General features: G+C 33.0%; 1 protein-coding gene across 8 annotated transcripts in view; it reads right to left on the reverse strand.

The window, feature by feature from the left end:
• LOC105484650 (potassium sodium-activated channel subfamily T member 2) overlaps positions 1–20,967 on the reverse strand; it is a 402,402-nt gene that overhangs the window by 161,004 nt on the left and 220,431 nt on the right. For all 8 annotated transcript variants that reach the window (XM_071077455.1, XM_011746475.2, XM_071077482.1 and 5 more), the window contains exon 14: positions 4,559–4,667. In XM_071077455.1, the coding sequence (XP_070933556.1) occupies positions 4,559–4,667 (109 nt within the window). The remainder of the gene's footprint in view (positions 1–4,558; positions 4,668–20,967) is intronic.

Consider the following 20,967-nt stretch of genomic DNA (forward strand, 5'->3'; position numbering starts at 1 on the left):
TAAATCTAAAATACTTGATGTTTCAGGATGCTGGAGATATGTCTGGAAACATGTGACAGGGCTTAGACCAATTATATGTTAAAAGACAATGAGTGGGACTCATGGAAAGCCTTCAATATAGCCTCAGCTGGCAGTAATCTGCCCCTTTGTCATTCTTCCATCTTCCTACCTAGAAGACTAGCCTGAAGCAGAGAATGCATTTTATGATTACAATAAGAGAACCCTGAAGGGTAAAGACTATAGGGTAAAGATGTTGGAATAAGAAAATAGAACAAAGTGCTCTGATGACGTCATTGAATCAGATAGCCTGCTCTGGATGCTGAACCCATAGTTTTTAAGGTGTAAACTAAACACTACTCCTACCTTCAGTGAGATATTACATCACGTGGGGGCAGAACACATTTTTAACTAATGCAGTATTCCTTATTATACAGAAATAAAATTAGTGTAAATTACCGCTTGCCTCCCCCATTACTTCCTAAGGAATAAATGATTTTCCCTTTATCAGGAATAAACATTCCAGTCTCTGGAGCCCATCCTCTACTCCCTCATTGCGTTTTCAATCTCTTTTTCTTTAGTGGTACTTAAAATTTAAACATTAAAAGCAAACAAAAATAGATAAATACTTGTGTACATAGAAAAAGCTTTCCTTAACATTTCTGTGCAATAGGGCTTTCATTATTTTTCTTTCTTCGATTAACGAGCAAACCTAATGAAGTACCAATCTCCAACCACACTTCATTTCTTATCATCCCTTAATTTGTTCATGCTTTCGCACAATAAGAAAATCCCCATTGTCGAAATTGTTTTTTCAGAAGTCCTCAGAGAACAGCCTCCAAAAAGCTTGCTCAGTCTTAATCTGGAATCATCTATATTATTAACAATCCAGTTCCTTTTAGAAATCCTATCTCAGTTTTATTTTATTATGCTATACTATGATTGCTTTCCTTTTCTTCACTCTATTTCCTAGAATTAATAAATTCCTAGAAAATAGTCTCAAGTTGTCATTTCTCCCAAATCCCTACTACTTCCTCCTTCACCTTTGTGAGCCTGACTGGCATGATCCACCGCCTCAGGAACCGAGTGTGCAGCAATGTCTACCACATTATGTCTTCATTAGAAAGCAAATACATCCAATAACAAACCACTTTTCTTTCTGCCAACTATGTACTTCATTATTTTCTACTGTCCAGTGTCAATAAGTGAGGAGATTTTCTTTTTTTCCCCCTCTCTCTTTTCTACACTCATATCTAATCAGTGGCAAACTTCTGTAAATTCTAACTAAGCAGTATTTTTCTTATCAATTCTCTCTTTTTCTTACCCCTCGATTTTTACTGAGGTGAAAAAGATTACCTCGTGGATGGGACTAATTAAATATTCTCGTGAAAACAAATTGAAAGAGAAAGAAAATGAATTGCTAAATTTTTAAAATTCTGGTAAAGATGAAATGTCATTAGGATGGGCCAGTTGAATGTTAACAAACTGGACTGATAATCCAGCATCTCCTTGTGGAAATCATTATGGTCCATGTTCAAAGGTGATTTTTTCCTAAAGAACAAATTTATGTTCATTGAGAATAAACTTATTTTTGACAAGATTGCCAAATAAATCAAAATGCTAATTTAATCAACAACAAGACATGCCACTGCCACGAGCACTGAACACGCAAATGTAAATAAAGTGAACACAGGTGTGAAAAATGAGGAAAAAATTGAGAAGCATTAAAATACAGAATGAACTCTCTAAAAATATAAAGAACACAGTTATCTGAAGTAATATAAGTTATTTTATGACTGACAGGTCAGCTAGAACTGAAATTAACATAATAAAAAATATAAAAAGAAAATGTTATATCATAAGAGTTTTAATCAGCCTTGGGAACTGTATTAGAGTACTGCCTAAGTTTCTGGAGAGACCACTTCATACCCACTAGGATGGTTATGGTTAAAAAAAAAAAAAAAAAAAAAGCGGATAATTACAAATATTGCTGATGATGTAAATAAAGTAGCATCCTGATATATTGATGATGATAATCGAAGTGCCATTGGAAAAACATTCTGACAGTTCCTAAAGAAGCTAAACAGAGTGACCATATGACCCAGCAATTCTACTCCTAGATATAGACCAGGAAAATGAAAGCCTATGTCACACAAAAGCCTTTTCACAAATGTTAATAGCAGCATTGTGAAAATGTTAGAAGCAACCCAAATGCCCTCCAACTGATGAGTGGAAAAATAGTGATATATCCATGCAAAGGAATATTATTCAGTTGTAAAAAGGAATAAAGTGCTGATGCATATTACAATATGAATAAACCTTGAAAAACATTATGTACAATATTCAATAGTTGGGTGACCAGCACACTAGAAGCCCAGTCTCTACCATTAGGCAACGTACCCAAGAACCAACATGCACACATACCCCCTGAATCTAAAGCAAAACCACATTATTTAACATTGTTTATGTTCATTTCTTTACTGTATTGCAAAATATACTAAAATGATTTCAGCTGAGCATGATGGCTCAGGTCTGTAATCCCAGCACTTTGGAAGGCCAAGGTAGATGCATCACTTGAGTCCAGGAGTTTGAGACTAGGCTGGGCAACATGGCAAAACCCTGTCCCTAAAAAAAAAAAAAAAAGAAAAAAAAAAAAAAAAAAAAAAACCTGTGCATGATAGTGCATGACTATAGTCCCAGCTACTGTGGAGGTTGCAGTAAATCTATAAAAACAGAAGTAGATTGTGGTTGCCTAAGGCTGCAAGAATTAGCGGGGAGAAATGCAGGGTGATGATAAAGGGTAGATAATTTCTTTATAGGGTTCTGAAATCATTTAGTGGTGACGGTTGGATAATTCTATGAATATACTTTTAACATACTGAACTGTATACTTTAAATGAGTGAATTGTATAGTATGTAAGCTTTATTTCAGTAAATCTGCTATAAAAAGTTATTATGGTGGATGATAACATTTACTGTGACACAGTTGTGAAATAATTTTGCAAGTCACTCTTATTTAAAGGAAATCCTTAATTATATAACAATGTTTTCAACAACATTGCTTTCTTTTTTAATAAGGTAAAATTCATTAGAGTACATTGGGAAAAGTCTTATTCTAAGGATCACTAAAATCCTTCTTTAACTTACATGAAGTATAATTCTTTTTCACCAGGCAATACTGTTTGTCAATAAATAATATTTACTAGGAGATGCACAAGGCAATTTAACTTCAGTCATGAGTAATGAGCTGTGTTATATAGTGTTTATGGAACTTATTTCATCATTCAAGTATACAACAATGCAGTTGCCTAAATAGTCATCATTATAGTTGTATGAGTCTGTACAAAGATATTAAAGATATTACAGAAAAATAATGAAGACACTTGATGAGTTCTATGAATGTTCACTTAATTGGTGTTAAAATAATTTTTAGTACTTTATTTAATTGCATCAAAATGACAAATCCTTTCTGCAAAGAAAATAAATGTCATTCCTAATCCTGTTACATCCTTCCTATTGCACAGATTAAAGGCTTATTAGTGTACAGAATAAAAATATTCGTATTCACAACTTTGAGAAAATGGCTCCTAAGAAAATCTTACCATCCCAATTAGGCAATTAGAAGTAAGACAGTAAAATCTAATTTAGAATACCACTGAGCATTTACTACTTTTAAATTAACAACTTATCCATCTATAAATAAATCTCAAGAAAGAATTTTCCTTTTTCTGGATTTATTTGATTTGACACTTAAACAATTATCAATTAACTTACTTAATATTTAATATGAGTAATCATAACCACTAGTATAAGTGGAATTTACTTAGAAAATCAACATTTTGTCTGAAATATAAGATTAAAAATATGACAAGGTATGAAATGAAGTACATGTGTCTCTTTAAGAGCAATGACTCTGTTCACTAGTTATATTTTCTTTGATCATCTTAGTCAAAAACAACTTCTGTGTTTCATAAAACTCTATCAAAATAAACAAGAACAGAAAAGGTTCTAATGGTATAACTTTCTCCAACCTTGAAATGCATATAAAAAGTGATTTATATTGCATCAGCTAATTTTATACAACTACTTTGTTATTATTCTATTATAAAATTGCCATTTTGACATCAGTTGTGTACATTAAGCTTTCAGGTAAAACTTACCTCAGGAACAGAAAGATTTAACTTTAAGTTCTTTTACTAATAACTGTCAGAATCCTTTAATTAAATGTTTCATTTGCTGCATAAGTATTCATCTTTAAGATAAAAATCATGTCCTAATCCTAAGCCTAACAAATGATGCAGGCACTTAGAATTTATTAATAAATTGCAACAAACTATCTCAAGACTACTGAGAAAAGACAGCAAACCACTGTCAATTTTCTATGTCTTGGATTCCTTAATATGTCTGTATTCATCTATCAGATAAAGATAACTCACACAAATTCAAATATAGGTACATATCTAGCTGTATACGTTGGCCTTCTATATTTCTAAATCACATAACTGCTCTTATTGTTTTTTATATAATTTAAAAGGTTATCTTAAAGAAAAAATATACTTACTGCCCTCTAGAGGTATGAACCAGTAGTGTAATAAGTGTAGATGTTGCTGGGCATATACAGTTTAAAGCTAACATGGCGTATTTAAACTCTTCTTCACAAACAACATGATCTGTTTGAAATAAAATAGGTAAATTAGAATAATTTACCTTTGGAGAGTAATAAAATATAGAAAATAAAACAAAATGAATAAAATGGCAAAAGTCTCAATATAAACATACTTATTTTAGAGATGTTTTTACAAGTGCAATTTTATTCCCAGGAAATATATCTCCTAAGAGAGAGCACTGAAGTATGAGTTAAGTGATTGGCGTGGGGGTCACTCCTGTCTCAACAAATTTAGCAACCTTTGCTAAGATGCTTAACCCTGTCTTAACAAAATTGGCAATTTTTGGTAAAATGCTTAATCTTCCTATGCCTAGCAGGTGGGTTTGAGGTGTGTTCTAAAATATATCAAATACTTTATAAAGTCTCCTTTTGTTCTGATCATTCTATGGTATAAAACACAACAGTACTGATTTAGAAGAGTATTGATATATCAAATTCATAATAACACAGCATAAATTTTAGAAAATAATTATTAAAAGATTTAGCAGATAATATGTGCCTAGTATAGAAGAAATAGATTTGATACTATGAAAATAACTGTAATATCAAGCAATAGAATTCGTTAAAATAAATTGAACTTGAAATTGTACTTTAACTCCAAATACCTAAAAGTCATACACTCAAAAGATGATAGGGTCCAGCCAGAAAACATAATAAATGGCTGCTGAAATTCAATCACATAAAAATAATAATGTTAGAAATGAGAGCACATGAGAAGGTGCAGGCCACATCTAAAGAGAATGACGCTACCCAGGCCAAGCATTGTTATGCAGGAATGAGGGTCCAGAGGCCAGATATTCTATTTTCTACAGAAGTTGGGTTTTTAAAAAGTGAGTAAATAGTGTTTATTTTGGAAAAAACAAAAATCCACTTTCCCAAATAAACACGTAGAGCTGGTATTAAAAATACAGAGAAGGTTTAAAGTTCTAAGAAAATAAATATTCTCAGGCAGAAAAACAGCAGTTTTAACAAAATTAAGAAATAGAAGATCAAATTTTTCAGTGAGCCAGATCTATAAAATGAACCCATAACACCATACAATTTATGAAGAAAGATGAAAAGGTGACGAGGGAAATGGTTTAGCACATGCACTGGACAAACACTGACCTTAGTTCTGTCCTATCTTTATAATATGATTTAGTACATGAGAAAGCATACTACTTTTTTATTTTGTTTTCATTTTTTATTGTTTCTCTTTCACATTTTATGGAAGAAAATACATACTATGAATATATGTCAGGATTTACTCTAAAAATATCAAGTTTCTACTAATAATCTCTCTCTCCACACCCACTTGTCAATATATTCTAATTAACTTAAAATGTTTTTAAAATACATAACCAGATTATTTATTGCTTTGCAGGAAAGAATCTGCAAGCAGATTCTAGATACAATTTTGAATGCAGAGAAGTGTACATAAAATTTGCAAAAGAACAGTGTCTTTAAACTATCATTTCAATATTATCTCAAAATAATTTTCAGTGTGCATGCCCAATGTGTGAAAACAGAGCGACAAAACTGCTAAACCCGGAATGTTATTACTGTAGAATCATATGATATCAATACATAGAGGACCCATAAATTTAAATTCAAAAATTAAAACAGATGATCTGAGAAAAAATATGTACATTTATTATGACACAGAATTTTTAAAATTTCAAACTGTAACAGAAAATTTGGAAGGTATGATTACCATATATGCAATGTAGCATATGCAGTTATTAACTTTTCCTTACTACAGTGCACAAACCCTATTTCTTTCAGTAGGGAAATGTGAGAAAATGTGATGGATGTGTGATACTTTGAAAATATCTCATTGTATTTTCCTTCAATAGTTGAAAAAGTAAAAAAAAAAAAAAAAAAAAAAAATTGGTCTCCTCCCTTTTCTTCAATAAATGTGTGCATCCGAGTTTGGAGGACAACGGCTGTGGGAATATTTTGATGCACTGGCTAACGTTTCAAAAAATGTACTAATCAGAGAAAATTAGAAGGAAGCAAAAGACTCCTAAATTTCAGGTAGTCATTTTTGTGTTTGCATGTGTCTTTTTTCTACATTTGGTAAAAGTTTTACAGTGTCCATCAGCCCTTTCAACAAAAAATATATGTAGTACCATCAATGGTGGTAATTTTACACATAAACACAAAGTATGTGTGCACTGTTCCATTGTACGCTGAATTATCTAGGGATGCACCGCGGTGTAAATTAAGAGAAAATTTACTTTATTACATTTAGCATTGTATGTGACTCATTAATAAAAATTAATATACGTTACATATCAGTCAAAAGCTAGCACCTTGTCATTGGTAAAAGTGTCTTTTTTCCCCAATATCTTCTTGTGTATTCATGCCTGAGTGTTTACATATTTAAAAAACATGCTTTTTATTATTATTTCCATTTTTTCTTTCATATTAGATTTAGAATATTATACTAATTTTTTATACTTTATGTATATAGATAGTTATACTTACTCTGAATTTCACTTCAAAATAGTGTAGGAAGTGTTGCAAAATATTTATTATAAAAAGAGAGTATTGGATCAGAGAAAATAATCATTTTTTAGATAAATAAGTTAATATATAATTATCATGAAAGCCTTTGTTAGACAAAATGTAAATTCAGTATTCTTTTCATTAAAAAAGCTATTTAATTTCTATGAATGGAAAATACAAGGAAAAAGATATGATAGACTATTCAACTGGATAAAAATATTTGCATGTATCACAGAGAGTTAAAATTCAATCTGCAAAATAGAACTGCTTATATATCTAGACTTGTCCTCTCAGGTCCAAATCCATCCTTCCTCTTGGGACATTTTTTAGAACTAACCACTAATCCTTAGCCTGAATTAAAATACTGAAAATATTCCTTCATACTAATTGCCCCTCATTTCCCAATACATTATAACAGCCAAAGTTTATGGATTATATAATCAAATTCCCCTCTCTCTCTTTTTCCCCATTGTCATTCTTACTACTTACTATGGGTTTCTAATACATCCATAATTCTTATGACTGAGATATCAAATTTCAGATTTTAGAAAGGCAATGTGTTTCATCTACCAGACACTATATAACATATCCAAGGAACAACCTATTCCTAAAAATATAATTGTTTCTACAGCTAAATGTGTGAATATTTATACTAAGTAGAAAAAATAAAGGGTTAAATAGCTTCATGGCAGTTCAGTGCAGGAACTACCACCAAATAATTTCAGATAATTTCATGTTTTACCACCAAGAATACAAAAAATATTTTCATGTTTCAGATATTCCTTGTTTTGGAACTACAGCTAAGGAATTGGGAACTGTTATTCAAACTCTGGTGTTCTTTCCTCTAGGCTAACAACTTCCTAATTGGTTTTCATGTTTTCCAGCTCTTCAGCATTCTACCTTGTAAGATTTGATTAGGTAAATTGGGTTACTCTTGACACATCCAACTAAAATAAAAACATTCCTATAAATTTTATAAAACTAATTTAAAAAGAAAGAAGGAAGAGAAATGAAAATAAAACAAGCTTGCAGCACTATTCAGCATGAATCATTAGGTCGGCTTACTTTCTGACCCACTTCCTCGTAGTTGTTTCCCTATTGCCCACAAACCACATAAACACTGTCGCAAGGCTATAGCATCCCTTAAGTGCTCTAGAGATTACAACTTAAGCATTGTAAGACATTAACTTTTCCATTTGAGATATTCTTTAAGGTTCTGCATACTGGTGAAACTACTGACATCAGCTGGTCTGAAGGACCTCCATTGATGCTAGCTACTCTTTATGACCCCAAGAAGAGCTGACTCACCAAAGAAGACTGTTTCCACATTCTGATTATTTCATGCCTCTTACTCCATCCAGTCAATGATCCCAATATCCCCCTGACCTCCACCATGTACTTAAAAACTTTATCTCCTCAGGGAGATGAATTTGAGGGTCTCCTGTCTCCTTGCTTGGGTCTACTGTAATCACTAAACTCTTTCTTTGCTGCTACCCCTCTTGTCTCAGCGTATTGGTATGTTACTGTGTAGTGGGCATATGAACCCTTTGGTCCTGTAACAAATTCAGAGTCGAGAGGCCAAGGGGAAAAAGCAGTCAGGGCACATTAACAACAATTCCAAGAATTAAACTGCCACAAGCACAGCTGCTAAAACAGCCTGATGTAACCCTAAGACCAGTTTTAGCTAATAGCTGCCATGATTCTGAAACTAATTTTACCTACCACCTTTACTCACCAAAGATTGCCAGTTCCCAAAAGCTTCTTCAGTGCCAATGACCATTTTTTCAAAATAATATAGAACATTTATTTTAAAAATAATGCCCCCAACCTTCTATTTATTTTTCAGACATACCAAAGACCACTCCAGCCTGTGTGTATGCCCTGAATTGCAATTATGTGATTCTCAAATAAAATTTTAAATTTGCAACTTTTTTTGACTTCAACAACTTATTACCCTTCTACCCTTCTAAACTATGCTATCCAATACAGTAGACACCAGTCATATGTGGTTATTTAAATTTAAATAAATTAAAAGTAAATACAAATAAAATTTCAATTCCTCCATCATACAGGTCACATCCTAATAGCACAATGACACTTGTGGCTACTAGCTACAGTATGGGATAGTTCATACATAGACATTTCCATTATTACAAATAGTTCTGTTGAACAGTGCTGTTTGATCTGCCAAATGGTTTAGAGGCTTTTTGTAAATTCTAAAACATAAAGGATATATATATACATACACACACACACATACACGCATATATATATATGCATATATATACATATATGTGTATATATGTGCATATATATACATATATATGTGTATATATATCCTTAAAATATGATTCATAGAGAGTCAGAATTTGGGTAATCATACTAACACCTTTTCCGTGCCCCTTCTCAGTCATATTAGTGCTAAATTTTTTTATCTGAAATAAGAGGAGAGACGGCAGAACATATTAGTATAAATGCAGGTGGGTGGGTAGATTTGTTGGTGGAAGTTTATAAAAGTTCTGGTTTTCTTCCTGTGATTTTTTTTTTTTTTTTTTTTAGCGAAATAAGTGGAAATGATGATTAAGGAAGAGCTTGGAGTTTAGAGGTTGCAGGTTGCCTTTTGCTTGTTTATTTTGTTTCCTTTAGCTACATTTAAAATGCATGGAAGTTTACACCAAGAAGATAGAGAGTGAGACTTAAGGCTGGCTTTTGACAAACAAGTCCAACTAATGTAGAGGGTCAAGTCATTGATGGTGAGTTGAAGATGTAGGTCATTAATAATATACCATGACATTCAAGCAGGCTAAGAAAGGAAGACAAGACCTCTGGGTGTAAATGGCAGGGAAGATTTGGCAAGAACAATGAATTGTAAGTCTTGTATGGTCAAAAGAACGTTGAAGTTCTTCATTAGAGGTAGTGAACTACAAAGATAGGAAGTGGTGGTCAGAGAAGGAGACGCTAGGATTAGAGATGACAGAGGAGTCACGTTTATTGGTAATGATATGATCTAAGTTACGACCCTAGAAATTTTTGCTGAGCTAGGATGAGCTGAGCAATAACACTGAAAGAATGGAAAGTACAGAAACATTAGTCTAGAACATCGAAAGAATCATTTTTATGGGCATAAACATCATCAGATAGTATGACCAAGCAATGTTGGAGAGAGTGACAGTGAGTTGGGAGATCGAGCACATTTTCAGTTTATCAGATACACATTTTTTTGGTGTGTGCAGGGGGGAGAATTTCAAGTTGTAAACTGCCAATTTTTATCAAATAATTTTCTAGTTAAAAATAGAAGACAAAGTCATAAAATTTAGATAATATAGAAATGCATAACATAGAAATACATCAGTAACAGTAACTACTATTTTCCCCTACGACCCATTTTCCCCTTTGTATCCAAAAACCTCCTCTCAACAGAGAGACGTTTAGAAGAGGTGGTTGAAAAGGGCAAGTATACTAATGTTTGTTCACAGTACCTTGCTGATTTTAGTCAGCAATACATAGAGAGCTGATATGAGGTAAGAACTGATCACTTTGCAAGCAGAAAGAGAAGGGAATAGAACTCTCTTAAGTAGTACATTGTTTTCTTATGATCAAAAATTTTAAAAATGTATAAAAATGGATACTTGCAGAATTGAAAAAGTGAACTGTATCCTAAATATCAGGAGATGACATTCCCTTTCAGAGCCTTTATCAGAGGCCTCTAATTTAGACTTCCCAGCCAGACCAATAAAGACAGACCTGTGACAAAATCAGATTAAAGTGCAGTGCTGCCTTCACATTCAAACTTGTTTCAGATAATAACATGGTATCCACCATTACAAGAAAGATGGCGATGTGGACAGGGCAACAAAATCCAGTAAGTCAGGTTTAACAAAGTTCTTAGAAAAGAACTTTGAACACAGTTACTGACACGCAGAGAGGCCTAGAAGAAATCCACCCAAATTTCAACTTCAAGCGTGACCACAGAGAATAGTGAGCCATGCATATGAATGGACAAAGGAATTACTCTCTAAAGAGCAAAATCAAGGTTTCATTAAGGAACTTTACATGTTTCTTTGGAGGTTTCTCAATTCACGTGCCACAGGATATGCTATGGACTAATGACTACTGTGCATTTTCTTCTTCTGTTTTCTAAAAACTATTATTTTATTACAGCTTTCTTCCTCTACTATTGTGTATCTATATGGGGTAGTGGTCCTGGGAACACCTAGAAAATTTATTAATGTGTATATTGCTAGATTATTAGGAGCCACATCTAGATCTGACTCTGCATTGTCCAGATATCCTGAACTTTGAGCTGCATATGGCATTTGATGAAACTTGGATTATTTGTCATAGGGAATGGATGAGTGTTTTCTCATTTATTCCCTATGTCAAATACTCCAAGTTTTAGTGGCACTATATAAATGCCATTCTAAAAAGAAAGAAAGAGAAAGTGGATACTGGGGGAGAGAGTAGTTTTAGCCATGGTTCAAGCCTTTAGGCACCCAAGTAACCATGTACAACATTATGTATAATGTTGTAATGTTGTTTATATAGATGTACAACATTATTTATCTGTATAAATAAACATTTATATAGATAAACAACATTATATATGTAATTAACATATATAACAGCAATATAATATATACAATTTAATATATAATATATAATAATTTATATATAATACATAAACTACATTATATATATAATATATAAACAACATTATATATATGTATATATATAATGTTATGTATGGTTACTTGGGTGCCTAAAGACTTGAACCATGGCTAAAATTACTGTCTCCCCCAGTATTCATTTTCTATTTCTTTCTTTTTAGTAATAGAGACTCTTATTTCCCCTCACCCCACTTCTATATTTTACCTGGATTCATGGCTGCTCTGGTAGAAGTTACATATCTCAGTTTCCCTTTTAGATAGATATGGCCACATTACCAGGGTTTGTCTGATGGGACAATGTGCAGAAATGTACAGACTCTGGATTACTTTTTGTATACAAAACTACTTTTCCTAACCTGTTTTCTTCTTGTTGGTGAGACAACATATATGACAAAGGCACAGCTTTGATTATACAAAGATACCTCTTTATCAAATATAAATCTGTCATTTTTTTCCGTCTAGCTTCTAATTCCCCTCCTTTGTTGAAGAAAGTGTTTCCTATTCAAAAATTATATGTGGCAGGGCGTGGTGGTTCATGCCTGAAATCCCAGAACTTTGGGAGCTCGAGGCGGGCACATCATCTGAGGTCAGAAGTTTGAGACCAATCTGGCCAACATGGCAAAACCCAGTCTCTATCAAAAATACAAAAAGTTAGCTAGGTGTGGTGGTCCATGCCTGTAATACCAGCTACTTGGGAGGCTGAGGCAGGAGAATTGCTCGAACTTGGGAGGTAGTGGCTACAGTGAGCCAAGATCGTGCCACTATACTCCAGCCTGGGTAACAGAGTGAGACTTTCTCTCTCCCTCTCTGTATATATGGAGAGATATAATAAAATACAAGATATACATATGTGTATCTTATCTTGTATTTTCTTCTCATCCATTAAAGGTTTCTGTTTATTCAGACTTAGATCTTTCTTCACTATTGCTTGATAAGACATAAGCACATGAGATCAAGTGATCAAGTGGTATCACCAGTGAGTGTGCCAGGCCATGGGCAAATTTCTTAATCCCTAGGCCTAACTGGCCTTATATCTAATATGTGAATTACAATAGTGTTTACCTCATAGAATTATCTGAGGAAAGAAATAGAAAATGAGTATAAAATGCTAATCAGGGCCGGGCGTGGTGGCTCACGCCTGTAATCCCAGCACTTTGGGAAGCCGAGGCGGGCAGCTCGCAAGGTCAGGAGTTCGAGATCATCCTGCCCAACGTGGTGAAACTCCATCTCTACTAAAAATACAAAAAAAAATTAGCCGGGTGTGGTGGCGGGAGCCCGTAGTCCCAGCTACTCAGGAGGCTGAGGCAAGAGAATGGTGTGAATCCGGGAGGTGGAGCTTGTAGTGAGCCGGGATCGTGCCACTGCACTCCAGCCTGGGTGACAGAGCGAGACTCCGTCTCAAAAAAAAAAAGCTAATCAGAATTCTAAACAAATATTATGGATCATCACAATCCTGTGTTATTAAATCCAACCTGGGCGACAGAGCGAGACTCCATCTCAAAATAAATAAATAAATAAATAAATAAATAAATAAATAAATAAAAAGACGATTTCAGTAAACTATCTTGAAACAAATGCCAACAGTATATTTTTTAAATGTAAGTGGCAAAACAATATAGCATAATTCTGTTGTTATGCAATTAAAACATGGTCTCACTTTTGTAAAAATGCTGAATTCTGCAAGAATGCTCATGTGTATGCCTGTATGTGTTTCTGGATATGCACAGAAAATAGTGTGTAAAGATAAGCATCAAACTGTCAATATAAACTACCTCAACAGGTGGGAAAGAGTTTTAGAAGCATATGACTTTCAAAATAGTAGTATTATGTGACATTCTTGATTTCTTCTTTGTTATTCTAATTTATGTCATTTTCAGTTTAAAAGCTTATAAAATAAAAAATTACAATTGTGATGCAAATTTATTGATAGATAAGAATCAAAATTGTCTTCAAGTCCCTTTTACCTTATGAAAAATAAAATTGATAATTAAAACAAGTCAGAATATTTTCTTAAAAGTCTACATCACCTTATATTCTGAGCTCTTGTATGATTTAAAGTACTAGAAACCTCTTCCATGCAGTTGCTAGGTAACAGCTCTTTGGAAAACAGTAAATAGTGGAAAGTGCAGTAAACCAATCTAGTGCTGGGTTTTAATTTACGGAAATCAAATATCCTTTGGAAAATGGCTTTTAAACAGAAAAAATGAACCAGGGTGAATTTTAAAATCTAAATGTTAGTCATTTTTATTTTATGGGGAAAAAGTTTATTAAATAGACCAACTGATTAAATTGCATTATAAAATCTTTCCCATATCCTTTGCTTATTAGATTCTGTTTACAAGCAAGAGTGGGTTTATTGCTACAAAAAAATGTATCTTTTTCTTATACGAGAATAGATAATATCTTGCAATCAAGTGAGTTTTATTTTGATCCTGTTACTTTAATCAATAAAATAACCACTCGTGTGTGTGTGTGTGTGTGTGTGTGTGTGTGTGCGCGCGCGCGTGCGCATATGAACATGTCAGAAACTTTACCAATTCAAAGATTGTGAGGCATTCAACCACTAAGTGGCTAAGAATAGATTTAAGTAAATCTTTAAAAGTCACTTAGTTTTACCAGATCTAAATATAAGAATGCTTATTAAATGCATAGAATCTAACCCAATTTGAGATTTGCAATTCTCTGTAAAACAGATTTATTTCGTTTCAATAATACAAGTAAAAACATGTTTCTGTTTTTCCAATTGCTTCAATACTTATTTTAGTACAATAAATATAATCTTTTTTGATGTTTCAAGCTATTAAATGCTCAAAAGGGGGGTCAAATTTCCTCCATCTAGTGCAAAACAGTTTTAATTTCATTAACCTCCTTTTCTTTTATACCTTTCACAAATACACAGCAGTCTTAATAATTTTTGAAAAATTATTTTCCTCAGAATTCCAATTTGTTTAGGTTCTAACCAAGAGTATTCTTTATCAGCTTCTGATAGTATAAAAGATACTTACTGAAGATTCTTTTTAGTAATAAAATAATAATACCAAATAATATTTATGCTTTCATGCTAAGTGATATATATATTATTAAACCTCACAAAAGTTCTATGATACATATTGTGTAAAGTAGTTTTCAGATAAGCAATCAGATACTCAGAACAGTGAAGTAACTTAGCTAAATTTATTACTTATTAAATTTAAACTATCTACAAAGAACTCTACAAAAGCTATACAACTCTAAAATTGATTAACCGGCACTTAAAATAGGTAACATAATGTAGCAGTGTTGCCTTCTCTAGAAACCACTTAAAGATTACCACTTGCTACCAGATGAACAAATGGCTGGAGCAGCCATTACACTGAACTGATGGCTGAGAAAATACAACCACCGAGCTCCCCAAACACCTATCATGTAATAGTGAAGTTTGAGGGAATGTAGGCAAGTTTGCCCTTGAGATCAGTTTCATTCCTTTTCAACCACAAAACACAATATTGTAGCTAAACTGAAATCATTTGAGTAACTGATTCAAAAATATTTTGGAAGATCTCTGGAAGATTTATTAGTAGCAAATAAATACTGCAATAAATAGTAATAAGAAAATAAATGCATATGTGTTAAGAGGATATAAGGATACTTTGCCTGCTTTGAGGGAATGAAAAAAGCATCACTTAAGGAAATGATGTTTAACCAATTTTTTTTGTTTGTTTGTTTGAGACGGAGTGACACTCTGTCGCCCAGACTGGAGTGCAGTGGCGCGATCTCGGCTCACTGCAAGCTCCGCCTCCCCGGTTCACACCATTCTCCTGCCTCAGCCTCCTGAGTAGCTGGGACTACAGGTGCCCACCGCCACACACGGCTAATTTTTTTTTTTTTTTTTTTTTTTTTTTTTTTTTTGCATTTTTAGTAGAGACGGGGTTTCACCATGTTAGCCAGGATGGTCTCGATCTCCTGACCTCGTGATCTGCCCGCTTCGGCCTCCCAAAGTGCTGGGATTACAGACATAAGCCACTGCGCCGGGACTGTTTAACCAAATATTTTAAGGATAATTAAGAAAAGTTGTTTGAAAGACAAAGAAAGCATGCAGAATTTCTTAAAAATAAAATTGGAGGGGTAGGAAGAAACGGAAATGTTTATAGAAATATATTAACAAAGAAAGAAATCTGAAGATTAAGGAAGGAAAAATATTGCTGAGGTTGCTGATAGGGTATGAGGTAATGGGGCACTGAGCAAATATATGAAAAGGAAATCCTTCAATTATAATAGGAAAAAGCAGGAAGCAATAAGTGAACATAAATTAACATTTGGAAAATAAGTTGCAAAATTTAAGGAAATTTTCATGTATTGGCTTCCCATATCTCTGTGTATTATAAAATGAGATAGATCCGAAATAGTAATTACAAGAGCAAGAGAATAGTTTGATTAAAAGAAAAAAACAAAAAACCACAACGTTAAGGGCCGCTTTGAGCTGCCTGACCATGAGTTTATGATGACACAAATCTGACCCACTGGGTGTTATTGTTTTTCCAGGAGTGCCAGTCAAGGAGTAAAAAAAAGGATCAATGTACATGGAATTTTGTTTGTCTGCATGTGTGTTTATTTTTGATCAAAAGCTATGGGAAAAAAAAAAAGAAAAACAAAGGAATTCAGAACACTGACATGAGGCTGACTGAAATGGCAGACTACAGAGTTCAGGCTCCTTAAAGAGAGAAAAAGAGAAGAAACGGAACTGAGGCACAGGAAGACTAGACTGATGATGCGATGCAATAATGGTTCTCAAGCTATTTGTGATGAAGGGCCAGTTTCCTTTTTCTTTTTAATTGTAAAATAAAAAGAAAGAATGGGTTGTAACCCATTGCAAGCACACGGGCAGCTCGTGCCATATGTGATTAACCTATGATTTTGAGAAAGACCAAATTAGTCTATATGCTTAGTAGTCTGTATGCTTTCCAAAGAGATAGTCCACTAATTATGCATTTGGATGTCATGGCAATGTCAAATCACTAGCAAAATTTCTAAAATGCTGTTCTCAATTGCTGTATTAATCTTGTTGTAGCTTGATAAAAGTATGTGGAATGAAACAGGTCTTTGGACCACACTTTGAATAGCACTGCATTAGAAGAGTTGATGAGGTGGAAGGAGAGTGTTTATAGCACTGGGTGATTGAATAAGCAAAATGGAAAGAAGATTGAATTCGGGTACTTTATGGGCTGAATAGTATAAATAAGACAGGAATCATCAGGAGTGATGACAGGGTCCAAGTATATCTTCTATTATATATCATTTTTACTGTAACTCTCAGGAAATTCTTGTCATTAAATCAAAAAAGAAACTTTTGAATCAAGCATTCTATGAAGACTAAAATGTAACCCCAGAACTTGCAGAAATGCAACATGAAGTTGGAAAATGTATTCAGTGTTGCCCTGTGCTTGATTTAAAGAATCATTCAATTTGGAGTCACAAGGCATGAGTCTGAATCCCTCGCCTGTAAGTATATTAAGTCTTTGGCCAGCTGTACTTGGTATCAAATTAGATAAAAATGCATAGTTATTTTTATCAATCACAAAAAGCTGTAATTCTTATGTAGTTAACAATACTGTATTTTATACTTGAAATGTGCTGAAAGTAGACCTTTAATATTCTAACCACACACATTAAAAAGGGAACTATGTGAGGTGATGGATGTGCTAACTAACTTGATTGTGTAAATAATAATACATAAACTACATTATATACATAATATATAAACAACATTATATATATGTATATATATAATGTTATGTATGGTTACTTGGGTGCCTAAAGACTTGAACCATGGCTAAAATTACTGTCTCCCCCAGTATTCATAATACATATGAATACCAACTTATTTTTAGATTTCTGGTGTTCTTTTTCTGTGTCACTCTCTACTCCAGAATTTTTTTTTTTTTCCATAGCATGATGGAACATTACTTGTGTGCTTGCAAACTATTTCATTTATTTTGGCATACTTTTTATTTTACTAGGTTATATCATCACATTTTTAAGTGGATCTTTTAAATCATATATTACACATAATATGAATCATATATTCTCTATAGTACAGTAATTAGATGTTATGTGTCAAGCACTGTACAATCACTGAACATATAAGGCACTTAAACTCATATTCGGGTGCTAAATAGACATTGAAATGACTATAAATCAATTAGTTCAGTACTGTAACAGAATTCATATTAAATGTGAACATATATGAAAAAGCGAGAGTAGCAAAGATAAAATGATTTTCTCAATCTCCCTTAGTTGCTGCAGTCAGCTGACTTTTAAGTCCACAGAAAATATATGAAACGTTTTATGAATATGTTCTCACTCTCCATTTCCATGATGATAGCTCTCTCTGTATCTCTCACCTGTACAACTATAAGAGCTTCCTAAATAATCACTCCTATGAGGTTCTTTTTGTCCTCCTCACTGCACTCAACATTTCCCCTAGAGTTATTTTTTTATCTAGTTAAAATGTTATGTCTTTACCTAATACTTGCATTATCTCACATTACTTCTCCAACAAAATCTTAGTAAAATTTAATTCACAATCACACGTACACACACGGATGCATACGCATTTGTGTGCGTGTATATGCACAATATGAAGTTCCAAGGCAAGGTGATTTGAGGCAATGACAGTTTTAACATCCCATTATAAGAACTGTCATCTCCACTTGCTGACCATCCTACTGTTAAGATCTCATTCATTCTTTTATTAAAATTAAAAAAATGTTAGGAGACTCTTTTCAAAGCAAAACCAATTACTTCTGGGATGGGGAAACTAAATCCTGAAAGCCTTAACTATCTATTGTAGGTCTATGAGATTGACTAAATTCATCAAGCAGTATACAGTGAGACTAGAGCATAACTGGAATCATTGGTTTGATATACATGGAGGTTGTGAAGGGCAGGAAAGGGGGGTTGTAAGGCTTCAATTAAAGCTCTTTGTAGTAAGGATAAGCAGTGAGGGGTATTCTTGGGAAGTATACAAAAGTGCATTGACTTTTTTAAAAGGTGACAGGTAAAGGCAATGAGAAAAGCTGCCACTGGAATTAACATTTATTACATCTAGTTCATCATTATGTCACTAGTGCCTAGAACAACACATTGATCATAGCACAACTCTAGAAAATGCCCTGAAGAAGTATTCAAGAGTGAAAGAGAGCATACCTGGTCTTTTGCATAAGACATCTGTATCAAGGAAATACTTGGCAGACTAAATATCATAGGCCTAGGATATGATAGAATATGTCTGGCACTTTCTAAAAAAAATAAGCGTTATTTTACTCTGGTACTCAGAACCAAGAAATTGGGTTATTGAAAATATACAACTATAAAAAACATTAATAGAGAGAAACAAAAAGATTATTTTAGTTAATTAAAGTCATAAGTGGCCCACAAGAAAATGGCTTGAAATACCTAATGTCCAGTGTCAATTTAATCAAATGTCAAGGAAAATAAACAGGAACGATGGCTTGGACATCTTTTGCAATATTTAAATTTTTAAATTTTAACTTAAAAATAATCAATACCAATGTTAATTTCTTGTTTTGATTAAATGGACAATGGTTATATATACCACATTAACATTAGGAGAAGCTGTGGGATGTAGAGGGCATATAGAACTCTTTGTACTATCTATACTGCTTTTCCATAAATCTAAAACTATTTCATAAAAATGTTTAAAAAGAAATAAAAAAGTAGTAAAAATAAAATTTTGATTTAATACTGAATTTTAAAATACAGATTTAAGGAAAATCTGAGGGACAATTGATAACATTTGCATATAAACTGGATTCATAAAATTATTATTGACCATTTTAGGGGTAAAAATTTTAGCATTGTTATGTAGCAGAATTTCCTTATTCTTAAGAGAGCTCTGCTGAAATAAAAATATGTGTGTATTTGTGTATGCGTACAAAGAGAAGATTAGTCAAAAGTGGCAAAATGTTCACAGTTTTTGAATGTAGATGGAGAGAATACTTTTTTTTTTAAATTGTATAACTGTTTTAAACAGTGTAAATTTGATTTTTTGAAAGTAAAAAATAGTGAGGAATGGCATAAAAAGTTAAAGATTCTCCAGACAGTGCTGGGTTTGAACATGGCCTTATGTTAAGTGGTTTCTGATGATCTCCACAATAATAAAAAAAGTCAAAGAGAAAAGGTTTCCATCCAAAAAATTGAGAATTTTCAAAGGTTTAATGTTTTATATTTTGAAAATATACAACTCTAAGCATTATGTTCTTAAGTAGGTTGTAAAAATGAAGTTTAAAATGATGTCTATGTGGGTGTTATATGGGAAATGAAGAAATCATTCAGCATGAAAAACTCACACTTTACCATTTGGTGAAAGTCAAGCCTGAACATCCATATGTTATTTAGAAACAGCTAAGATGATTTCCAATATTTATATTGCTTGGAAATATTTTCCCACTCTCTTTCTTGGGTAGGAAAAAGTGATGCATTGGAATATCTAGTGATTTAGTACAAAATAGATGATGGCTAAGCTGAGGAAAACCTTCATTTTGTGGTCAAATCATTTCTCCAAGATATGTGCATATATGTGTGTGCACTTTAAATATTATTATTTTTATAATGGGAATCAAGCTCTATGAAAGACACATGTTTAAACAATATTGTCTATGACATTGCTAAAAACACATTTACTTCTGCTTGGACTTTTAACTTCTTATTGCAATTAAAAATGTTTTTTAATTGTTAGAAGAACTAACTCCTACTGTTCTAGTATCATGATGCATTCTTCTAGGCAGGTTTGAATTGCGAAGTACAAAGTATTTCATTCAGTCAACACTTTACTGTTGAGATATGGTTCTATTTTTCATGAACAAATTGCAATCAAATTCTGTTATATATGAAATACCATAAGCAAAGCATGGAAAATATCTCAAGGGTAGCCTTTGGACTAAAAAAGAAGCATGGAAAATAGATAATTCACACTTTCATTCACTCCTTTGTTTTTACATTCTTTACTCCTACTTGTGGGTGAAAATTTGCCAATTTGATTTTTATTTCTTCTCATATCTGTTCAAATGAAGTGGGAGATTTTTGTAGGACTGAACAGTTGAAACAAAGTTGGATAAGGAACCTAAGAGAACTGAATATTCACAGACG

The sequence above is a fragment of the Macaca nemestrina genome, chromosome 1, assembly GCF_043159975.1.
Source record: "Macaca nemestrina isolate mMacNem1 chromosome 1, mMacNem.hap1, whole genome shotgun sequence".
Classification (NCBI taxonomy): domain Eukaryota; kingdom Metazoa; phylum Chordata; class Mammalia; order Primates; family Cercopithecidae; genus Macaca; species Macaca nemestrina.